The sequence below is a fragment of the Patella vulgata genome, chromosome 4, assembly GCF_932274485.2.
Source record: "Patella vulgata chromosome 4, xgPatVulg1.2, whole genome shotgun sequence".
NCBI classification, from domain to species: domain Eukaryota; kingdom Metazoa; phylum Mollusca; class Gastropoda; family Patellidae; genus Patella; species Patella vulgata.
Genome location: NC_065882.2, coordinates 43,775,887 through 43,800,929, shown reverse-complemented (window position 1 = coordinate 43,800,929; position 25,043 = coordinate 43,775,887). Strand labels below are relative to the sequence as shown.

At 34.8% G+C, this 25,043-nt stretch overlaps 1 protein-coding gene across 4 annotated transcripts in view; it reads right to left on the bottom strand.

The window, feature by feature from the left end:
- LOC126818166 (uncharacterized) overlaps positions 1-18,614 on the bottom strand; it is a 61,245-nt gene extending 42,631 nt beyond the window's left edge. For all 4 annotated transcript variants that reach the window (XR_008787814.1, XM_050545398.2, XM_050545399.2 and 1 more), the window contains exons 1-6: positions 18,514-18,614; positions 10,948-11,017; positions 8,408-8,535; positions 3,017-3,173; positions 948-1,010; positions 417-478 (exon numbers count right to left, since the gene is read on the bottom strand). Coding sequence is in view for 2 of the 4 variants with exons in the window: in XM_050545398.2 (XP_050401355.1) it covers positions 417-478; positions 948-1,010; positions 3,017-3,173; positions 8,408-8,535; positions 10,948-11,017; positions 18,514-18,531 (498 nt within the window). In the remaining 2 variants the exon portion in view is untranslated. The remainder of the gene's footprint in view (positions 1-416; positions 479-947; positions 1,011-3,016; positions 3,174-8,407; positions 8,536-10,947; positions 11,018-18,513) is intronic.
- Positions 18,615-25,043: the final 6,429 nt, after the last annotated feature.

Genomic DNA, 25,043 nt, shown 5'->3' with positions numbered 1-25,043 from the left:
TAATTTTTTATTTAACACTGTTTAAATCCAAACTGTATCCAAGCCATTCGTGGGTCTACAGAGTTGACTTTGAGCTTGTCATGTAAATAAAGGTCTAATTAATAATTTCTTTAACATCTGAAGCCTAAAAAAAGACTTGCAATAGGCAGATTTAGCTCTTGCATAATGTATGTTTAAATAGGTATAGTCTTTTCAATTAGTACAGAGTTGACTATATACTATATTGTTACATCAGAGATGTTAAAGGTAGATTGCATCCAAAATTTGGGATATGATATGCCAATGAATTGATGAGAGTGGGATGTTGATGGTTATACATAGCCTTCAATGTTTTCAAGGAGTTTAAAAAACACTTGATAATGCTTCTTTAAGATAATAATAGAATAAATCTACCAAGTTAAATAATTTGTTCTTACAACCGGGTGTTCTGTTAATGCTGAATCTTGAAAAAAGTTTTTCACTTGAATTCTTTCTGCAGCTGTATAAAAAAAGAAGAGAGAATGAGAAAAGAGAATAAAAAAAAAATGGACACATTATTTCTGTATTCTAAACTATGTACAACATTGATTTAATGTAATACAAACTTTTATCTAATGTTAATGTTAAATCAAAACAATTTTTTAGAAAATAAGCCTACAATTATTTCTCTTAAATTAGCATCATTTTGATATCTGTACACCTTTAAGTCAAGAAATACAAAAGTTATGATTACCTACTTAAAATAAATCAGTCTACTAAATAAATGCAGAAATACTGTATTATCAAATAATTTAACAGGCAATAAATTGTTGCTTGACTGAGGATCAATAGTCTACAATCTCAGAATATATTTAAAACAAACACAAAAAGTCTGACCCATCAAGTGCTTACAAGAACTGTGAACAAACAGGGCGATGACAATAAATGTGGGTGTATAATAAAAGTTGTTGATACTTAAAATAACTTACAAGTAATAATTCTACCATCTAACATCCATACATTAGGTAAACAATCAATAACGTGTATTCGATCTGAAATATTACAGAAAACGAGAATCAATAGCGTCAATATATGTTAATAACATGTATTCGATCTGAAATATCACATAAAATGAGAATCAATGAAGTCAATAACATGTATTTGATCAGAAAATTGATCTGAAATATTACATAAAATGAGAATCAATGAGGTCAATAACATGTATTCAATCTGAAATATTACAAATATTTCTACCTCAATCAGAATGATAGCCATTGTGTTCCAAAGTCTCGACCAATCAAATTGCTTATCGCTCTGCTACCCCCAGTAATGAAACTATACACCTATTTTCATCCCTCTCACTAAGATTATCATGTCCCAAAGCAACCATGTTTGAACATTCTTGCTCAATTAGAAGAGTTATTGTGCCTCAAAAGGCGGGGGATAATAAAATAATTCCTGGGTTGAAAAGAATATGTTAGTGTTTCTACAGAGTTTAAGAAATGCTCTATTGAGAAAAAGTAAGTCGCCTAATCAAACTAAGAAACTGAAAAGTATGATATTTCTAATGACCAGAAAAACAAAATTATCTGAGCCTGTAACAAGCACTGAGATATGACAGTGTCACAGCAACCCTAGCTTGCGGGTATTCATTTATTGTATTCTTATCAGTATCCGCGATCAAGGTTGCTACATTAGAATTTGTAGATTATAAAATGGCGTTCATTTGAAGGATGTTATAAATGTTTGTTGTTACAAATATATCTTTCTTGGTACATGCATATGTGTTGTTTGTATATATTTTATAACTACAAACAGTTATACAGTTTTAAAGATCTCAACTAACACGAAAATATCTTTAGAATACTTCTAATTCCATGTAAAGTAGAATCTGTATGAGCAGCCACTCCTATTCAGCGACATCTCCTTGTAAGCGGTCACGATAAATTCCCCCCGTAGAAATTCTGTTGTTTCATCTCTTTATTCAACGGTCACTTTTTTACTAATAAATTCAAAAAAACATCGCCCATTCAACGGCCATTGTTGAATGATACAATCTTGTCGTTCTTTGTAACACCCCCGCTAATCCCGTGAGTAGTAGTTAATTAACTGGACCCCCACTGATCAGGTAACAAGAAATGTAAAAATAACAATCAACCTGAGATTATCTGTTAATTAATCTTTTGTTTTATTAAACGACTAACCTGATCATTGTTTTCACGCGTAACGACACATTATTTGATACTGATTGAATAAAATAAAAGTAGCGAGTTTTGTCACGATCATCTAGTATCTCTTTCCCGTTGTCACTTTATTGTTAAACAGACGTTTTAGCGCCTCCTATAATATTACATACAGAGTTACACCCCCTGTAAATAGGTGATAAAATTAGCAATGTTTTTTTGTTCATGTGCTTTTTTGATAAAATAAAATTAATTCATCGATTTTCTTCACAAAAATGGATAAATATTATCGAATGCATTACAATGGTAGACAGTAGTATCGAAGGTTGGTACAAAATGACAAGTTTACAGAAGTTATGTCCAAGATTTGAGTAAAGAATTTTCGTTCGGCGCAAGATTCAGCGACTTTCAAATTTACCGCTTCCAATGCATTCAAGCGTAATAAATATTTAATTTATGTCAGCACAAAAAGCACCAAGATTTTATTAAGAGGCCACTCCCGTTAAGTTATATCTGAGATTTGAGTAAAGAATTTTCGTTCGGTGCAAGATTCAGCGACGGTCAAATTTACTGCTTCCAATGCATCCAAGCGTAATATTTAATTTATGTCAGCACAAAAAGCAACGAGATTTTATTAAGAGGCCATTCCCGTTAAGCGGTCAGTTGTGAAAATTCCCTTGGGTGGCTGCTTAATGCAGATTCTACTGTACATGTATATGTACCATGTACAGGACTGAAGAACTTAAGGAGACTCTTTAATCATTTCAGGACTCTTAAAATAATCTATAATGGTCAACACAAGTGACAGATCAATGTAGCTGTCAGAGAGTTAGAGGAACAAACAATAAAGAACATAGAAATAAACTTTAACTTACAATAGTTGTCTTTTTCTAACTGTGGGTTGCCATGGAGACTCAAGTTGAGTATATGGATATGTCGAATTTTAACCAGTTCTTTCCAAGATAAATCATTATTAGACAGGATTAATGTACCAAAACACAGAAATCTAGATAATCCATCAAGACATTGTATCTACAAAGAAAATAACCAAGTTCATAGAGCTCTTAAAAATCTATGTAATCCTGAATTAGGACATTTTTTCAAGCATAACAGTTACGTCATTCAATTCTGATCCATTCTTAGTGGATATTCATGAGTGTTTCTTCCACACATTGTTTTAAATAAAATTGATGTCTGTTAAAATCTGTTGAGGACATCCTGTCTTTCTTAATAATATTTGTATTGAATGATGAATGGACAGAACAGTTATGCATGTATTTCTAGTACTAATATTTATTCATAGTTGTACAGATGTATATAATTAGATTCTCCAGTGTCAAAGAAATATCTTTTAACTTCTAATGAAATCCAGTGCCTAAGCTCATTAAAAAAAGTGGGCCTAAGCCTATAAAAAAAAAAAAAGAAAAAAGAGAAAGAAAAAAGAAAAAAGAAAGAAAGAAGAGGGGGAGGAAAGAAAAGAAAGGAAGGAAGGAGAGGACAGGACACAGCCTGTGTCCTGTCCTCTCCTTCCTTCTTTCCTAATGATAGTGCTCTTAGGTCATTCTGTTATCTAATTGTATCAGGAAATCGAAATTCGCCTTCTTCTGCTTTGGTCTGAAATGCTTGGAAAATGGGTTTGCGGTTGTCAATTTTCAAAATTTTCCTGGGGGAGAACCCCCCCCCCCCCCGAGACCCCCTTGGACGATCTAGCGCCTTCGCGCGGTCGTGACACGCATTCGGCGCGTACTTGTATGGGCCTTGGTCAATGACCTGACAGGTGGGCCTTCATACCACCAGTCCAGCACTGATGAAATCTCATCAAAAATTGATAAGAAGTCCACTGAGTAGAATGACAACAAGCCAACAGTGAGACTGATGTCCCCCACCGAAATCTCAAAATAAATAGATGATACATATTAATTAATTAATTGCACGTTTATCTTTTTCAAAAGCATTGAGCAATCAAACTGATTATCAACTATACACTTAGTTTCATCAATCTCTATCAGATAGAATCAAATCTATATTGTCCCAAAGCATCAACCATGAAATTGCTTAGATCTGCTTAGCTTTAGCGGGATATGTTAATCATTGAACTCTGTCAAGACTTTCACCTAATGAAGATCTACTTGTACATCAACTTTTAAACATTCTACCTCAATCAAATTGCTTATCGCTCTTTAGCCTAAGCAGAAAATTCTCATCATCGAACTTAGTCGAGGTAATGATATAATGAATCTACATGTATACTCAGAGTTTCATCACTCTCACTTAATTATATCCAAAGTTATCGTGCTCCAAAGCATCAACCAATCAAATTGCTTATCTCTGCTTACCATAAGCAGACAATGTTCATCACCAAACTCCATCAAGGCATTTACCTAATGAACAACTACACCATGTTTGAACATTTCAACCTCAATTAGAATGAGAGTTATTGTGTTCCAAAGTCTCGACCAATCAAATTGCTTATCGCTCTGTTACCCTCAGTAGAAAATGTTCATTATCGAACTTAGTCAAGGTATTGATATGATGAAACTATACACCAAGTTTCATCACTCTAAGTCTAACTTAATTAGAACTAAAGTTATCGTGTGCCAAAGCATCAACCAATCAAATTGTTTATCCTTGCTTACCGTAAGCAGACAAAATTCATCTTCGAACTCCACCAAGGCATTCACCTAATAAACACCTACACCAAGTGTGAACATTCTAGCTCAATTAGAAGAAGTGTTATTGTATTCCAAAGTCTTGACCAATCAAATTGCTTATCGCTCTGCTTACCCTGAGCAGAAAATGCTCATTATCAAACTTAGTCAAGGTATTGATGTAATAAAACTGATCACTCTCACTTAATTAGAACTAAAGTTATCGCGTCCCAAAGCATCCACCAATCAAATTGCTTATCTCTGCTTACACTAAGCAGAAAATGCTCATCTTTGAACTCCATTAAACACCTATACTAGGGGGACCCACCGTAAATAAATATCTCCAAATATCTTGACTATTACACCATAATATATATATATACCAAGCCTTAAATCAGTTTCGCACATTTATAGTCACTAAATAAAGCTATGACCATTTAACCATCTATAAATAATACACTGAAAGATGGTTACGAGTGTCGGCCATAACATCCGGGCACTTGTGAGTAAAAAATAGGTTATGTGCCCTTGTTTTGGAATTAGTCTCACTTAACCAGTCTACGGACCATTCTATGTCTCATTGACAGGCCGGGATAATCAAGACTATTTTTTGATGAAACATAACAGAAAGTTGGAACAAGAAATTGAATTTAGAAACACACACGTTAGGCAACTAAACAATTGTTTTAAGAACCTTGTAAAAGTAAAATGAAACTAATGCTTGTATCATATTCTTGCCCAATGCAAGTGTTTCATCAATATCGAATAAAAATTGTGACCTCTAGAGGGTCCACAACCTTCTATTACACGCTTCTACACTATTTGCGTACAAAGAGCGGCCTTTTTGTTGGGCACTTTCATTTCAGTTTTCCCGAAATTGTGACCTCTAGAGAATCCACGCAATTTTTCGTACAATCAAGGGCCATAATTCAGGAAGTTACGATCCGAGATGCGCGAATATCGAAAGGAACCAAGATCTTTGGGTTATAAACATGCATTTCAAGTTTCATTAATTTCAGATCAAAACTGTGACCTCTAGGAGGTCCACAATCTTGATATACCAGATGTTTACACTATTTGCATGCGAGGGGAGGCCATTTTGTCCCACAGGTTTGGCCCGATTTTCAAGAAATTCGAACTCATCATACATTACGGTGTAACGGTGATATATTCAAATGTTTTTTTAAATCCGATAATAATTGTAACCTCTAGACTCTAGAGGGACCACAAGCTAAAAACGCGATTTTTCGTACAATCAGAGGCCATAATTCAAGAAGTTACAATCCGATATATAATTTCAAAAGCTGCTGTAATAACCAAAAAGCTAAATATTACTGCTATTCAGAATCGTCAACAATAGATTTTTTACGGCTGTAATAGTTAATAGATGTGTAGAGAATTGCACGTGCGATGGCTATTTATAGTCTCATAGACTCTAGTGCTGAGTATCATCATACTGCGTGGATAGCCAGAAATCACTTCGAGACAAGCCACAGAAAAGTGCACATTCGCTGTGTCGATTCCAACTTTCTGTAGGGAATAATTTTCACTGCACGGGCCAGTGTCAGCCTACCTATGGGCTATACCAAGTTTGACCATTCTAGCTCAATTAGGAGAGTTATTGTGTCCCAAAAAGTGTGCCGGACAGACAGACAGATCCATTTTAATAGTCCCTTGCTTTCTTCGAAAGGTGGGGGACAAAAATATTGATTTAGTAGTTTGTTTTCTTTAGAATAATATATATGGCATATATCTTATGGTTCTACTATGGTTATCAACGTTACTTCTAAACAGTCATATTGAATGTATTACAATACATATCTATCAGTGTCAAAGCCTTTTGATTCAATTTATTATTGGGCCGCTTTAAAACCATACATTGTATCTTTATTTACTTTAATCTCTATTCATGATGATCTTAATCCCCTAACAACAAGTGCTATACTTTATGATAAGATCAATGCTATTCAATGTAATACTACATTAAATAGAGTTTATTATCCCTATCAATAGGTAAATAGACAATCCTTCTGGCTACAATACTTCAATAAATTACGTAACAGGACACCAAATACGGATCATCTTTCAATACAACTCATAAAACTGATCTTTTTAAAGTTTCTAAAATAATATATAGCAGTTATTAATTAAATAACACAGTAGTTATTGACAAGCATGCATGAGTCCTTTAAGTGCAAATAATTAAGGAGTAACTAATCCCTTTGACAAATCCTAAAATGGAACATTTTTAAATTGTAAGATAGCTAAACCTGTCTATTGCCGGGCATATTTCAGGCTTCAAATGTTTTATAAATTATTATTTAGACATTTATTCACATGACAAGCCAATAATCCACTCTAGAAACGATCGGATGGCTTAGAAATTGAATGGATTAGACAATGCCTGTTATTTCAAGTCAGTTTTGCAAGATGGCATAGACAAACATAAACAGGTTAGGGGATATCAGCAAGTTCACTTATCGGTAACTTATTAAGAATGCCGTAGATAGATTACACTGAATAATGAATCTGTTCAGGGAGTTGATATTTGGACTATTCGTCCATTAGTTTGCATTAATACACCTGGCTTGATATCCATAAAATTCAAATATCCCCCTCTTTGAAGAATTTGATAACTAAATGTCACAATAATTTCTATTTCAGGTTTTTTAAAAAAGCAACTATAAATAATTTTAGGTGATTTAATTATAATCATTTATAATTTGTTAATTCACAAATAATCCATTTATAAACAAAATCTATTTGGAATTATAAGCAACACGGTTAAAGATGCATTATGTAAGATTTAGATAAAGATCTGACCTTTCTTGCTACAACAGTTCAAAAACAGATAATGAAAAATTAATATATTGAAAATTTCAGTCAAATTACTTTATTCTGAACAAAGTTTTCTGTGTAACTATATAGCCTCGATTGTCAAGTATCATTGCTACGATAATAAACTAATAAACAAAGTCACGATTATCCATTTTTAATGAAATTATTAAATGGCAATCATGTTTTAATCGATTAAATATCATGGCCATCTGATGGACTAGAGGGTTGATCATGGTCTAGTCATGTGATAAATGTCTAATTAGTAATTAATGACACATCATTTGAAAAGAAAATAAAGGCAGATTCAGCTCTTACATAATGGCATGCATCTTGATAAAATATCACAAGTATGTTGTTATAATTAATAAACTAATTAAAGACACTCTATTCTTAGAAAAAGTCTGATATCTTCATCAAATTTGGAGATGTAACCCAAATCATTTATAAATGACTTTTAAGAAAGGAAGAGATAACAATGAAACTGAACAATTTCATAGTCTTAATAATATGGATAAAAACAATACTGGTTGTGGTATATTTACTTACAGGAGGTTTAGTAGTGGCTGAATAGTTTAACATGTGTGCTTTAGATCATAAGGTCCGTCATTAAGTCAAATGGCATGGTTTCGATTCCCCACTTGTACATGACAAGGGAGTAGTAGAGTCGCCTGTCCAGGTCCTCCGGTTTCCTCCCACTGCTTGCGAATTATTGAAACAAAAATCAAACCACATGATAATCCTGAAATGACATTTTTCTCTTTCTCTCTCATATTTACTTACTTGATTACAGCTCAGATTTAGTGACCATAATTGCGGACAGCACTCCAAATTATATATATCTTGAATATTATTTCCTTGCAGATTTATATACTGTAGCTTTTTGTATGATGCCAGTCTCTCTATACAATCTGTCCAAAACAAAATTTACAAAATTCTCTTTCATCTTTAGAAAGGTATCCCTTTACTTTCATGTTTACATGTACATGATTTTTATATATGTATTAACCAGCGGCTGCCAGGTAAGAAAAAAAAAACATTTTGCAAGAGATGGATAGAGAACAAGCTAAAATAAAAAAGGGATATTGTCAGGCAGTTTGGGTCAGATTTTCACGAAATTTGAACTCAACCTTCATTGATGTGTAATGGTCATATATTTAAACATTTTTTAAATTGGATAAAAATTGTTACCTCTAGAGGGACCACAAGCTAAAAACGCGATTTTTTGTACAATCAAGGACCATAATTCAAGAAGTTATGATCTGATATGCGCATTATCGACAGGAACTAAGATCTTTGGGTTATAAACATGTATTTCAAGTTTCATCAAAATTGTGACCTCTAGAGGCTCAACAACCTTGATATACTATATTATTACACTATTTGCGTATGCGGGCGGCCATTTTGTCCGACACTTTTGGTCCGATTTTCACGAAATTCGGACTCAACTGTCAGTACGGTGTAACAGTGATTTATCACCCAATAATACATTCTACAGTAGATATCGCTGGTGTGATAAATTTCATAATCTACTGCGATATCTCGTTGATATTTTTTTATATCAAAAAAGACTCGTAGAAATTCTATATCCTCTAGAGGTCCACAACTTCGATATACCAGATGTTTACACTATTTGCATGCGAAAGGCAGCCATTTTGTCTGTCAGTTTTGGTCCGATTTTCATGAAATTACGGTGTAACGGTGATATATTCGAACGTTTTTTGAAATCAGATAATGATTGTGACCTCTAGAGGGACCACAAGCTAAATACGCTATTTTTCATACAATCAGGGGCTATAATTCAGGAAGTTAGTAGTTATCATCCGATATGCGCAAATATTGACAGGAACCAAGATCGTTGGGTTATAAACATACATTTTAAGTTTCATCAGAATCAGATGAAAATTGTTCCTTCTTCGAGTGTCCACAAGCTAAAAACGCAATTTTACATACAATCAGGGGCTATAATTCAGGAAGTTACCGTCGGATATGTGCAAATATTTACAGAAACCAAGATCTTTGGGTTATAAACATACATTTTAAGTTTCATCAAAATCAGATGAAAATTGTGACCTCTAGAGTGTCCACAAACTAAAAACGTGATTTTTCATTCAATCTGGGGCCATAATCCTTGCAGTTTTGATCCGATAAATGCCAATATTGAAAGGAACCGAGATCATTCGAAGATAAACATTTATTTTAAGTTTGGTCAAAATCGGATAAGAATTGTGACCTGTAGAGTGTCCACAAACAAATTGTGGATGGACGGACAGGGGTGACGACAATATACGTCAACATGAAAATGTGAGCGAATAAAAAATAGTTAATAGTGAAGGGGATATTGAAATGCAAATTCCTATGCAGGATGTGATATGTTAAATAGTCAAGGACACTTGACATGCTTTGAGAGTATGTTCACAGATGAAGAACTTATCGCCCCAACAGAACCACTGAGCTTCACATGCGACACGCAAGGGTGCCATACACGTGGGAGGGGTTCATTGTCAAATTTGACACTTCAAGGAAGGGTTAATGAAAACTGACGCTTGCTGGTTTATCCTATCCATGTTTGCTTTCCTATCGGTTCTTGCGTAAGATTTACTGTTTAGCGTATCTTTGCTTTAGTGTGTTACGTTTAATTTGATAGGGGACGTCAACCGACAACACTGCAAGAATTGGCCGGGGCACTGCAAGGGGAGTGGGTCAGATTGCCCCAAATCGTGATTGGACGGTTGATTAGGAGCATGCCACGACAAATTGCTGAATGTCTGAGGATTGGTTGAGCAATTACTTATTATTAAGACAAAAATCAAAAACGTACATTTTCACTTTTAACAGGGTATCTCTTTGGGAGTGAAATGGGGCCGTCATGTAAGCCGCCCATATGAACTGTTTATGTTCATGTGTTGGCAATTGGCCTGCTATTAACATACACTGGTTACCTCTAATAAAAACAGCAGTACATTTCTGCAGTTTTGTATTGTTTCTGAATATCCCCTACTTTTTTTGAAGAGTATATTATTGGACATTTTATTGTAAAAATCCTAGTTTGTGTGTACAAACTATTATGCCTACATGGAGTAGTGACTGTAACAGAAACATATTTTAACATAATGAAAAATGACTTTCGTTTTCAAAACCTTACTGATGCACATACATGTAAATGAAGGCATACATAATGAAAATGTAGGTATACTACACAGTAGTCACAGATTAATCAGTAATGCCTGATGACCTTAATCAATTATGTGAAATTCTAGTACATATACACATTTGCTTTATGATCAAAATTAAACTATGTAAAAACTATATTACAATCTTACCAATATCAAGACTCGACAAGTCTAAATACTCCAATGATGGCAAAGGTCCAGTCGCCTGCTGGCGAATCAGCTGAAATGAAGAGCAATTTTATACAAAATTGTATTTCAAAAAATCTTTTTTACATAAAAACTAATCCATGACCACTCAGCTCAAAGACCACTCGGAGAAAAACCACTCAGACCAACTGATAGACCACTCATCAGACCAAATAAAAAGACTACTTGGCCCTTACAAAAAGACCACTCGGACCAAACAAAAAGGCAACTCGGTTGTTTTAATAAATCAATAATTGTTTGTTTTAAATGACTACTCGGACCAACAATAAAGTGTTGTTTTAATAAATTGATAATTGTGTTTGTTTTATTATGCATCTGTTTTCTTTGAAATAATAAAGTGTTATTATGTATTTACCAGTGGTATTTTTTCATCATGTGGAACATCAAAGAAAATCAGTTAACAAAACAACGATAACTGAGTAGTGATTAATTCATATGTATCTGTACTCACCTGTGTTACAAGCTAATCAAATTGACGAAGCACATCAAAGAAAAACAATTAAACTGTTAATGTAATAAAGATGAATATTTGCTAATATATACTTACTCGTAGCGCACATCTAGTAACAAAGACATTGTTAAGAAATGTATATACTCACCTATAAATTATTCGCCTCTTTGTATTGTGATTTAATAATAAATAAATAATATATTGACTGCATTTTATTTTTAAAATAAATAAGTCAAACCTTATAATATAATTTAATTGGTCCGAGTGGTCCTTTGGGTTGATCCGAGTAGCAAAGATAAATATTGGTCCGAGTGGTCTTACAATATAAATTAATTGGTCTGAGTGGTCTTTTGGTTTGGTTCGAGTAGTCTTTTGGGTTGGTCCGGGTGATCTTTCGTCTGATTACCATAAAAACGTATATTATTGTAATTCAGATCATCCATTTTGATAATGATAAACACTGATTAAACTACATTGTTCCACTTCAGTAGAGTGAATTCCATATTTTACTAGGGCTGCTATGATACGCCAGGCCAAGATATGATGAGTATCATGATTCATAGTCTACAATACGATTAATATAGCGATATAGGAAATAAATTTAAAAAATGCTGTTAAATTTTGACAGTCTTTCACTGTGAAAATTCGAAAGCCTACTTTTATGATTTACATAAAATGTGGTGTTTTCTCGGTCAGCTGTCCGGATTTCATTGCTGTCGTGCTTGCCGAATGGTTAGCACGCGCGCACTACGCTGTGTCATTGAGTCAACTGGCGGGGTTTCGAATCCCCGGTTGTACGTGACAAGGAGTAGGGTCGCCTGTCCAACCTCGTGTGTTTCTTCAGGTACTCCGGTTGCCTCCCACTGCTAAAGACCCCTACGCACAAACGAGTTATTGAAATAAAATTGAACCATGTGTTAGTCCCGAAATGACCTAGTTTGTGTCGAGTGGACTTTAAACCCCATTTCTTTCTCTCTCTGTCATACTTAACTGGAAATCCTAAAAACTCACATACTTTACTTGTGAATTATAGACTTGGTATGGGAGATTTAGATCTCAAAACTGCTTTTGTCGATCGTGCGACTTGAATTCGGTGAATTCATTATGAAAAACTTTCAGCTGGCTGCTTCGTATTGCCACAACAATTTCAGCCAATGAAAAGCTTTTTCGTTGTTAGGTCAGTCATAGATTACGGAACAGCAAAGGAAATAACATTACGAAAAGATTTTAATATCAAATATTAATATACATTGAAAATGTGACTGATCAATGTATGCAGTATGTACAAATCGCCATTCTTATACAGTAATATTATCACAAATCAAATATTATGGACGTATATTAAAGTAGATAAGGTACAAGTACTTCTTTGTTAACAGTAGATAAATGCATAAATAAATAAACCAGCGGCTGCCAGGCAGGATACGCTCACATTTTTCAAGAGATGGATAGAGAACAAGCTAAACAAAAAGTGATTTTTCGTACAATCAAGGGCCATAATTCAGGATGGTACAATCAGATATGTGTGATTATCGACAGGAACCAAGATCTTTAGGTTGTAAACATGCATTTCAAGTTACATTAAAATCAGATCAAAATTGTGACCTCTAGAGGGTCCACAACCTTGATATACCAGATGTTTACACTATTTGCGTAGAGGGGCGACCATTTTGTCTGGCAATTCGAACTCAACCAGCATTATGGTGTAACGGTGATATATTTGAACGTTTTTGTAAATCAGATAATAATTGTGACCTCTAGAGGGACCACAAGCTAAAAACAGGATTTTCCATACAATCAGGGGCCATAATTCAGGAAGTTAAGATCTGATATGTGCAAATATTGACAACAACCAAGATCTTTGGGAAATAAACATGCATTTCAAGTTACATCAAAATCGGATCAAAATTGTGAGCTCTAGAGGGTCCACAACCTTGATATACCAGATGTTTACACTATTTGCGCAGACGTGCAGCCATTTTGTCTGACATTTTCATGAAATTTGAACTCATCCAACAATACAGTGTAACAGTGACATATTCAAACGTTTTTTTTACATCAGATAATAATTGTGACCTCTTGAGGGACCACAAGCGATTTTTGCGTAAATCAGGGGCCATAATTCAGGAAATTACGATCCAATATGCGCAAATATCGAAAGGAACCAAGATCTTTGGGTTATAAACATGTATTTCAAGTTTCATCAAAATCGGATCAAAATTCTGGGCCCTTATTCACGAAAACTTAAACTAAGATAAAATCGAAATTTTAAGAAATACTGCAACTTCATTGGATATATGCAAATTGATTTTACTGGTCAGCCAATCGAATTCCAGTATTTCTTAAAATTTCGATTTTATCTTAGTTTAAGTTTTTGTGAATAAGGGCCCAGAGCTCTAGAGGGTTCACAACCATATTTTTTACACTGTTTTCGAAGGGAGGCCATTTTGTCCGGCAGTTTTTCTTCGGTTTTCACAAAATTCGAACACAAGTGTCATTAAGGTATAACGGTGATATTCAAACGTTTTTTTAAATCGGAATAAAATTGTGACCCCCATAGTGTCCACAAGCTAAAAAAACGATTTTTTCGTACAATCATAGGCCATAATTGAGAAAGTTACAATCCGATATGCACGAATATCGAAAGGAATCAAGATCTTTGGGTTATAAACATGCATTTCAAGTTTCATCAATATCGGATCAAAATTGTGACCTCTAGAGTGTCCACAAGCTAAAAACACGATTTTTAGTACAATCAGGAGCCATAATCCATGAAGTTATGGTCCGATACATGCCAATATCGAAAGGAACCGAGATCACAGGGAGATTAAGCTATATTTCAAGTTTCGTTGAAATCGGATAAAAATTGTGACCTGTAGAGTGTCCACAAACAAATTGTGGACAGACGGACGGACGGACAAACAGGGGCGACGACAATATACGTCCACATGAAAATGTGGGCATATAAAAAGTTCCATTACTAGAAGCTTGAAATTTAGCTCTAGTGAGTAATTTTTTATGGCTAGGGGGCTGACGTTTACTATTAATTAATTCTATGCCCTGAAATTGATTATTAAGATTATCATTAGAAAGGAGAACATTCTTAGTATCATAAATATGTTGAAAAAAATTATTATGTCGAGGATTATATGTCGAAATATAGGCAATACAAGTAGAGATATTTTTTTTCTTTTGGCATTCTTAATACTTCAGTTGTTAGACCCCTAGCTTTTTCAATAGCTATATTGATAACCCCAAGTGGGTAATCTTTTTTCAATAATCAAATTCTGAGATCTTCGTATAAAATTATAGTGCATAGTTTTCTGGCAAGAGAAAAGGGTATATTATTTTTAACATGACGAGGACGACATGCCTTGTAGAATAAATAATTTTTAGTATCTGTTTCTTTTGTAACGATTCGATTATTAAATCTCTTAACGAGAAAATCTAAAAAAGCAATTTACTTATAACTAGTTTTAATAGTGAATTTAATATTATTTTTTTTTCAAAACAATATTTTATTCAGAAATTGAAAGGGATTGAGGAACAGACATAGATGACCTCTCTCCTAAATACAAGAATTAATATGCATATGTAAAAGAAATAAGTGAGTAAACAACAAAACAATAAATTAATACTTAATCAACAACATTTTATATATACTTATTTACACATTGGCTACACAGTTGTTCATGTCCGTATTTTGATCGATATAGATGTTACACTGATCTTAAAACCTTCTGCTGCTGTCAAAAACATGTGGACCTTTTCAAAGATGGCTAACAAAATATAACTACTGCTTACACCGTATAACAAATTATGTGTATTGATAAAATTCAGTGGTAAAAGAATTTAATATTAATCTAGGTCATTTAAAAGTTTGTGGCCAAGATTAGTTTTCCAAGTGAGGAAGATGTCGTCTAAATATCTTTTAAATTTCTCTTCGATGTAGTTTCTATAGTTAATACCAAATTTGTTTTCAGTTATTGTATATAATAGTACAGCCTTTAATTTGTATAAAATTACGTTTTCCTAATTTGAAAGTATTATTCCTGAGAATAATATCGATAGCTTTTAAAATAAAGTTTTTGAAAAACGGGGATTTCAAAGTACAGGTAATTTATCTATCCAGTAACTGTCTGCCTCCAGGCACAAATTAATGATGATAATACATTTTATATCAAACAGGAAAAGGAATTGCCAATCAAACTATGTAATTTACCTTATAGCGTGTCCGGGACGCAAGGGAAAGTATATAGGAAAGACCCAAATGATGCTTAGGTTGAGAATGAACCTCCATCGACAGCACATACTTCAACCAAAATACAGGATGATCTCGCTCAGTGAGCAGCTTGAAGTACATGTAATCATGTATGTGGTGGAGGTAAATTTAGTGTTTTTCCTTTCTATTATATACACTTAATAGCAAAAACAACGACCTCTTGGAGGCAAAAGAAAGCTATTTTATTGAGAAGTACCACCCGAAACTTAATTCTAAATAAGAGAATAATTAAATTAAATAAAATAAAGACTGTGGGCTAAGAAATAACTACCCTTGCCTGTATAATAATTTCATAAGGTAACTATGACATTGTGACGTCATAGACTATTGTTAATTGAATTATTATTTAATAAATGCCTGAAGAGCCGCTCTCGCGGTGAAAACGTTAGCATAAAAATGTAGTTTTATTTTGACATCTTTAATTTTAATTATATATTAATATGTTGGGGTTTTTTCCTCATATTATTCAAGTGTGTAATTTTAATGCAACTTAATTTCCAGCACGACTTGCTTAACCAGACGAATATTTTAATCTTGACGAAATAGCTATAATAAGTTACTTCATGTGTCGAAAAAGCCCGTTAACACTCGCTGAAAGAAAAAAAAGTTATTTTGCTCATGGACTTATTTATGGATTTAAAGGAATATCAGTCTATTTTTGTGAAATTATTATTCGGATAACGAATCGCGATACGGCTATTGATTGTATCATGCATCATGGATTTTTAAAACATCACGGTTCATCCAGTCATCGATGAATCTTTGCAGCCCTATTTTTTACTCTAGGGTCATGTAGCTCTGCGGGTAAAAAAAATAACATCTGTTGTTAAAATTAGATACATTAACATAGTGTAAATTCAGTACAATACAATGTAGGTGAACGAGACAGCTAGGGTCATTTCGGGACTAAAAAACATACATGTATCTCTGGTACTATCTTATTTCAATATGTAATTCTCTAAGTTAGCAGTGGCACTGATGTATAAAGCGCACTAAGGATCCACCCTAACATAAACGATAAAATACAATACAATTTAGTTGATATAACTTAAAGCAAGAATTTCATATTTTCTAAGAAAGTCAAAACATAATTATTTCTATGTCTTTTGCTCAATAGGTTATCAACTCACTATTATACGAACATAGGTGTCATTCTCACACCTAAAACTCATTTACACAGGAAATGACAACACAATTACCTCCCTTGTTTTCCTATTGAAAACAATGGTCAGCCATTTCCTCAACGTGGAATTTGAAGTTGAAAATGATATTTTTGCCAATTTCTCAGCTGGCAATAGTGAATTATAGGATTAATATGATTATTCTTTAACAAGGTAGGACTGTTTATGGATACCATCTATTGTAAGGCTTTATTTTAATAAATTTTAAAAATATAACTTAAAAATTTGAAATTTCCACTTTAATATACAGAGACACAATCTTAGTTTTAGTCCTTACTGCTACAATATATATATAGAATCTTATTTAATGTTGTTTTTATTAGGGCGCTACGATAGATCAGTGATTGAGACATTGGCTCGCTAACCAAGAAGTCTAGTGTTCGATCCCTGTGGTTCCGAGAAAGTTCATCAGGATTGTTCGGTGTGGTTCCCCTTTGGCCTTGATGGTACAGGACAGAGGGCCCGGCAAGGGAGAGAGAGAGAAATGGAGTTTAACGTCCACTCAACATAAACTAGGTCATTTCGGGACTAACATTTTTTTAAAATTTTATTTTAATAATTCGCTTGCGCGTAGGGGTCATTAGCAGTGGGAGAAAACCGGAGGACCCGGAGAAAACCCACGAGGTTGGACAGGCGACCGTACTCCTTGTCACGTATAACCGGGGATTCGAAACCACGCCATTTGACTCAATGACAGACTTTATGATACAGCGTGCACACGCTAACCATTCAGCCATCCACCCCCCCCCGCCTGGCAAGGGAAAACGAAAAGTCTTTCTAATGGGATGAAAAAAAGAAGTCCCGTGTACACATTGGCTTGCCCCTAAAAGAATCCTTGACAGTTGGAATTTGATATAAGATTTCCCTATTGCACTTTCGCACCTCTACCAGTTCCCCTGGTCGTAGAAACTTGTAATTTTCCGGGGGAAGTTATGGGGGACTAGCAATGACCTCACTCGTGGAATACTTGCGTCGAGATACGCTCTCTTGAACCATTGAATAACCCGAGTGGTATTCAATGGCATTGAGTTCTATCTATTAGTATTAATCTTCGTGTATATTTATTTTTTGCCCTAAGCCACCATTTTCCATAAAAGTTAAACGACTATTTGTGTTGACTACTTTGATTGGGATTTATTTACGTGCGAATATAAGAAATTTATTAATTTTATTAAGTACTGCAGCACTAGGCAGGAACCGCAGTGTGTCGGAATCCGTATTAGTGTCTTGTTATTCGAGTCTAAACAGTCAAGCTTAACAAAATTGCGTCTATCGGATAAACGTTTCTATGCCAGAAGCTAAAAGGTGGATAAAGTGAAAAGTTTTTCACCGATTCGGCTGAAATTTGACGTGGGATCATCGCTAGCCCCCCTTAACACCCCCTGAAAATTCCAAGTATATACGACCACCGGGCCTGGTAGAGGTACGAAAGTGCAAAAGCGCCAATCAATGATATTCTCATGAATCAATATGTAATTGTAAGAAAGAAAAAAAATAGGGAGGATCTCTTGACAGTGACTCGTCTTTTGTACTAAAACAACCCATCACATCATCGTTGAGCACAGTTCAAATATTTTATTAAAATGTACAATTACCTGGCTTGTGATACGCATTTTATCCAAATTCTTTCATGTTTGAAAACTTTTTAGTTCATACCGCAGGTTACTCGGTTACTCCGAGTAAGTTTGGGCTAAACAACTACTTCCGTAAACAATGTGTTCCGTCGCTTAAAAAGATAGTGGTGTTTGCAAAAAAAATAGAATCCAATAGCAACCAAATAAAAAGTATATTGTGAAATGATCTCAAGGCACTGATTGAATAAGAAAGATTACCTTGGATGAGTGTTCATAAGTAACAGATGCAGAGTTATGCTACTCTAGCTAGAGTAGGAATACATCTTGACCTAGGATATATCTAACATAGTTCGTATCGTGTTTATGACTATGGACGACTAAGAGCGCAAAAAGTGGCGTAAAATTAAATATAATGGGTGTGTGAGTGAGTGGGGGTGGGGGTAACATTAACGTCCTACTTTCTGTGCCAACTGGCCTGTGCCCACGTGCCCAAAATACCCGCAACCAAGACACTTAACCATAAATACAAACCGCATTGTCGACAAAATATAAATGCTATTATATATAGAACTTTCAGAAATGATAAAGTTGTGTGTATTGAACACAATCGCCTACTTGCATCATCCACAATTGCATATGAAAGGATCTCGAACTATCAATACTTAGGATATTTTACCGACCCCGAGCTACTCAAGGGTGGATCCAGAGACCGTGAATAGGGGGAGGACCGGTCCACGTAGTTAGTATACTTGATTACTTGTAACGTTAAACCGTGTGTTTAACGTTACAATCGATACAGTCTGAGACTCCTTACGCAAGTTCAAATAGGTTCAAACGCACAATTGTCAACACATATCATTACAGTTTGTATTGGAATAAGTAATTCTATGACAAATAGTGAAGACTGGACCACTAAAATAGTTACCGAACAGTTTTTCTTCGTGGTTATGCGTTCTACATTTGCATAGCGATGTTTCTTGTAATGACGTATTAATCCGCATGACACCAGCCGGCAGTTGAAATTTCGCGTAGCAGTTGGGTTTCATCATATCATATAATTATGCGGTAAGGCTTCACCTTTATTTCAATAGGAATTGATTTATTATATGTTAAGCTAGGTGCACTACTGTTTTGGGTCAGTTTGTGTGTAAATTAAGGGAGCTATAGGCCAGTAACCTTTTTGTAGTGATTTCACTAAAAAACTTGCGCAAAGGAACTCTATAGGGACGAGCCACTACTGTGGCTGGAGTAAGGCGGAAGACATCAGTAGTGGAACCATTTCTACGGTCCACGGTAAGGTCTACGGCAATGGATGTGCTCTCTGGTGAGACGTCGGCGCACTGTATCGGTACTGATGGGTCTTCCGTGTGTTTCCACTGTCTGACGTGCTGTCTCATATGCCTGTGTGAAGGAATTATGCACGTGCTGTCGCACAACATGACGGTCTTGTCGCCGTGTGGTAAGCCTTGGTCTACCAGTTCGGGGGCGATCATCCGTGGTGTTGGTGGCCCGAAAGCGTCGCTCAAACCTGTAGATGGTCCGAACATTAGTTGGAAGTGATTGGCAACGACTTGGGCAGCCTGGTTCCTCTGAGCTGTCGTGAGTTGTGGTCACAAATATACAATAAAAACATTTGGCAAGTTTTATGCAATGCGTCTATTCAGAATAACGTACCAACCTGACATTTCTTTTGCTACTTGGTATGTATTGAATTCCAACTGTCAAGGAATCTTTTACGTGCACGCCAATGTGTACACGGGACCTCGGTTTTCCGTCCCATCCGAACGACTAGATAGCTGCCCTTGTCAGGTCCTCCTTCCTGTATCACTGATACGGGGGAACCATGCCAGAAAATCTGGATGAACTTTCTCGGCCAATGCAGGGATCGAACACCCGACACCTAGGCTAGCGAGCCAGCAGCTCCTTGCCCACTTAGCCACCGTGACCCCTTTTCTTCAAGACCGATCGAGAAGATTAATTTAGATGTATTATAGTTCAGTGTAAGTAAAAATATTTCAATTATTACGAAATAAAGATTGTTGAACGTAAATATATTGAACGTAAATTTGTCTTGCACCAGTACATAAAAATTCTCTCGGCGGCCCTGACTCCGGATGTCATAATTTGTAGATCTGATAGGGAACCCGCGGTGGCTCAGTGAAGAAGACGCTGGCTTGCTAACCAGGATGTCTCAAGTTCGCACCCTGTGTCGACCGAGAATGTTCCGCGGGACCGGGGTTCCGTGTACACATGAGCGTGTACGTAAAAGGAAATGAAAATGGAATGAAATGGGGTTTAACATGAAACACCATCGCCTGCTATACCATATCCATACCCATACCCATGTAATTTACTTATCAATACAATTAGTTCATGTATACAAATTTCGACACTACAGCTTACATATTTACATAAACAAATAAAATATAAAAATAGATAAAGAAATAAAATTAAATAAAACACTATAATCGCCTGCCATAATGTACTGACAATAAATCTAAAAAAAATGGAACATGCTGTCTCTCTAGACATAATCCCATCCCTGTAGAAATATTGTCGTTGCGACATTGTTTTCAAATTTATAGACAAGGAATAGAGAAAAAGTGATGGCATTATATTTCATTAATTAATATATTTGGCAAGTTATTAGATTCACATATATGTATTAAATCAAGTTAGCGAATGAGTGGCATATTGTTACATAAAAAGAGTTATAATTTGGTAAACATTAGCTGGTTCTGTGGGAATAAGAATATTATTACACGTGATAGGAAATTTACGATTGCATCATTTGTCTTGTTTAACCAATCTCTATACTTATTTACATCATATTTAACCAATTAGATAACTGAAGGTCAAAAACCCAAAGCTACAAAACTATCATATACTTGTGAGAATTCGTTAGGCAACAGACAGATTCTGGAAAGGTAAAAGGTGTAGCAGTTTCTAACAGCAGACTCGCCCAGCTAGTCTGGCTGGATGAGGTTTGAGAGAATGACTTTATTCTATTACATGTATGCATTGTACCATATGTAAGCAGCTAAGATGTGGCGACCGGTTTGGGATTACCCGCTCTCCACGTTTGACAGAAAGGCCCATGGTGCTACATATTACCAACTCAAAATGCCAGTCTATACATATTTTTAACCTAAAAAGAATCGATAATAAATTATTGTTAAAAGAAGTCAAAGAAATAAAGAAAATAATTACTGTAGTTCGTTTTTAGAGGATGGCTGTTGAATAAAATCCTAGTTATTGCAGGAACTGTAAGCAGATTATATAATATTGAAAGATACGTTATGTAAGATTTAGATAAAGAGCTGACCGTTCTTGATATAATAGTTTAAAAATAAATCATGCAAAATGAATATATTGAAAATTTCATTCAAATTACTTTATTCTGAGCGAAGTTATCAGTGTTTGTAGTTTTTACAAGATGTGTGCATTGATTGTTTATTATCGTAACCACGGTGCTGGCTATTCGAGACTTAGCCCCCTTCTCCATTTTTAAATTAAATCATTAATCTAATCTACTTAAAATCGGGGCCATCCAATGACCTCGAGATTTGATTACGGTCTTATCATGTCTAATTAATAATTTATATAACATTTAAGGCCTAAGACAGATCAGCAATAGGCAGATTTAGCCCTTGAATAACCTGGCGTCATCAAGTCAAGCGTGAATACCCGTCGACAAATTATCTTTAACAGCTACTATCTTTGTCACCGGTTGAATTATAAATTCAAATTTTTTATTGCATACATTAGCAACTTATAGCCTCTGATGGTTATTTGCCATTTTTAGACAATTTCTAATTTTTAACGGCTTAAAATCTACATTCAAATATATTCAAATTGGTCATTCAAAATCATGGGGGGATAGAGACCTATTCGTCCCCCCCCCCCTTGCGATTCTAAGGGGGGGGGGGACGCGTCCCCCCCCCCCAAATCCACGCCCATGGTTATAATATGTCAGGAAAGCACACGAATTTATCTTTATATCTGTTTTTAATAACTTATTAACGCGTTTCCTTTGTCTTTTAAATGATTCCGGTTCCAAACCAGGCGCCTTGGAAAAATTTTCTCGTCAAAATTTTACCGATTTTCGAATATTGTCACTATTGAACAAATTCTAATTATTCTACGGTGACGATGTCGCGGCGATGTAATTATCACCTAAATGAATAGACAGGGTCTCCAGTTTCCTCCCACTGCGAATTATTGAAATGACCTAGTTTGTGTGTCGAGTGGATGTTACCCATCTCTCTCTCTCTCTCATATCTCTTACCTCAAACAAATATTTGTTTTTGAAGCTAAAAATACAGTTTTTGTCAAAATGACTTTACTTCCGATGATAATGAAAACCTTGAATTCGTGGAATAAAATCGTAAATGGCATAAGGCATCACAGGGTGAAAATGTTATGAAAATCGATTAAAAATTGACACTTTTATTGACCAAAAACCTTTAAAATCGTCCATTTCTCCGCAACGGAACATGTTAGAAACCAATTTTTGATATCTATATGACCGTATCCGTTTATTTTATATGTTGATTTAAACTAAAAGTTAACATTTTCAATGCGTAGCAAGAAATTATCAATTAAAAAAAATGACAAAATGGTGTCACTTCCGGTGTCAATTATAAATTTGATTTAACGTACGTTTGCTTTATGCATCAAATGGTATCACTTTTAATGGAAATCCATTAATAATTAACTCTTTTACAGGCAAAATAACGTGAAAAGTGACTCAAAATTATCCATTTCTCGGCAACTACTCATATTACAAACTAATTTCGGCATAGATTGTCTTCATATAGATATATGCTACAAGTTTATGAACATTACATAGAAATATTTTAAAATATGAAAAGCCTGAATGGGTTGTAAATTGCTTAATTTTACACTCTTTTTCACCTTTAAATCGAAATGGCGCAAACACAAAATCAAAATTAAAAAAATCATTTTCGAAATTTTTACGCCTGTCATAGGGGCATTCTTCTTGATCTATCAGATTTGTAAAAGGAAAGAAAACTGCAGTGTCAGGGCCAATTCTTGCAGTGTTGTCCGTTGATGTTGACGTCGACGAACACGTCTCCCGATCAAATCAAACACAACACACTAAAGAAAAGATACGCTAAACAGTAAATCTTATGCAAGAACCGATAGGAAAGCAAACATGGATAGAAAACCAGCACGCGGCAGTTTTCACCAAGTCTTCCTTGAAGTGTCAAATTTGACATGCGTGTCGCATGTGCAGCTCAGTGGTTCTGTTGGGGCGATAAGTTCTTCATCTGTGAACATACTCTCAAAGCATGTCAAATGTCCATGACTATTTATCATATCGCAACCTGCATAGGTATTTGCATTTCAATATCCCCTACTTTTTTTTAAGAGTATAGTTACGAAGGAATATTTTAAAATATGAAAAGCCTAAATGGGTTGTAAATAGCCCATTTTTACACATTTTTTCACCTCTAAATCGAAAACCGAAATATAAAAAAAAAACGAGTCCGAGTTTTTTTGCGCCTGTAGTAGGGGCATTCATTTTGATCTCTCAGATTTGTAAAAATTAATATTTACATGCGAAAAGGCGTTCCGAACTTTGTTTTATACAAATCGAACAATAAATAATTAATCTAGAACCGAAAAACTGAATTAGCCAATGGCTGCTAGCGCAAAATACTGAGAGATTTTGTTTCCACATTTTTGCTCAAATCAGACGACCCTTTAACCCTGGGTAAAATGCCATCAATAAATATTCATTAATAAAAAAGTTTTTTGTCAAAATTTAAATTTTCAAATTTTGGCGCCTAATATCTCCAAAGAATCGTCTAAAATCAAAAATCTACAGAACCGTAGCTATCTGCCTTGTCTCTGGCTATGTCAAAATGTATCAAATGTTAAAATCCAACGATTATTGTTAATATTACGGCGATTTCGGACATTTCGCATTGTTGCAGAACGTTCGAAATAGCTTTAATATCTAAGTTACCCCAACTTTCCCAAGAAAACCGAAGACATAAAATCGATCCGACAAGTAGTTTCTGGGATATGCTCAAGTGGAAAAATAATAATAATAACTAGATCTTCTAAGCAGATATTAAAGTTTTCATATTCACAATCACTTCCTGTCACATGTCATGGGTCATATAAAGAATCTGAACAAGATAAAAAAATCATTAAAATCGGTCAAAAACTCGCGAAGTTAATGCGATTTTTCACTCGTAAACAACTTTTTCGGACGAAAAACGTCAAAGGCAAAATTTGAAAATGTGACATTTTCAAATACCATAAATTCGACCCTGATCCCGGCTATCCAGAAATGTATTCATTTTGTATTGTTTGATTTTCATGTCCAATATCGTCGATTTTTCACTTTTTCTCATATTCAGTTTAAAATGGTGACCATCACTTGACCTATATCAAAATTCTGATCCGATAGCTTTTTAGGCATTCCTTCAAGGATTCAGAAAATTTAACTTCCATGCCTGTAAGTAAAATACTGCAAAAGCCTTATAGATTTTTCACGTTTCAATGTGGTTCAATCG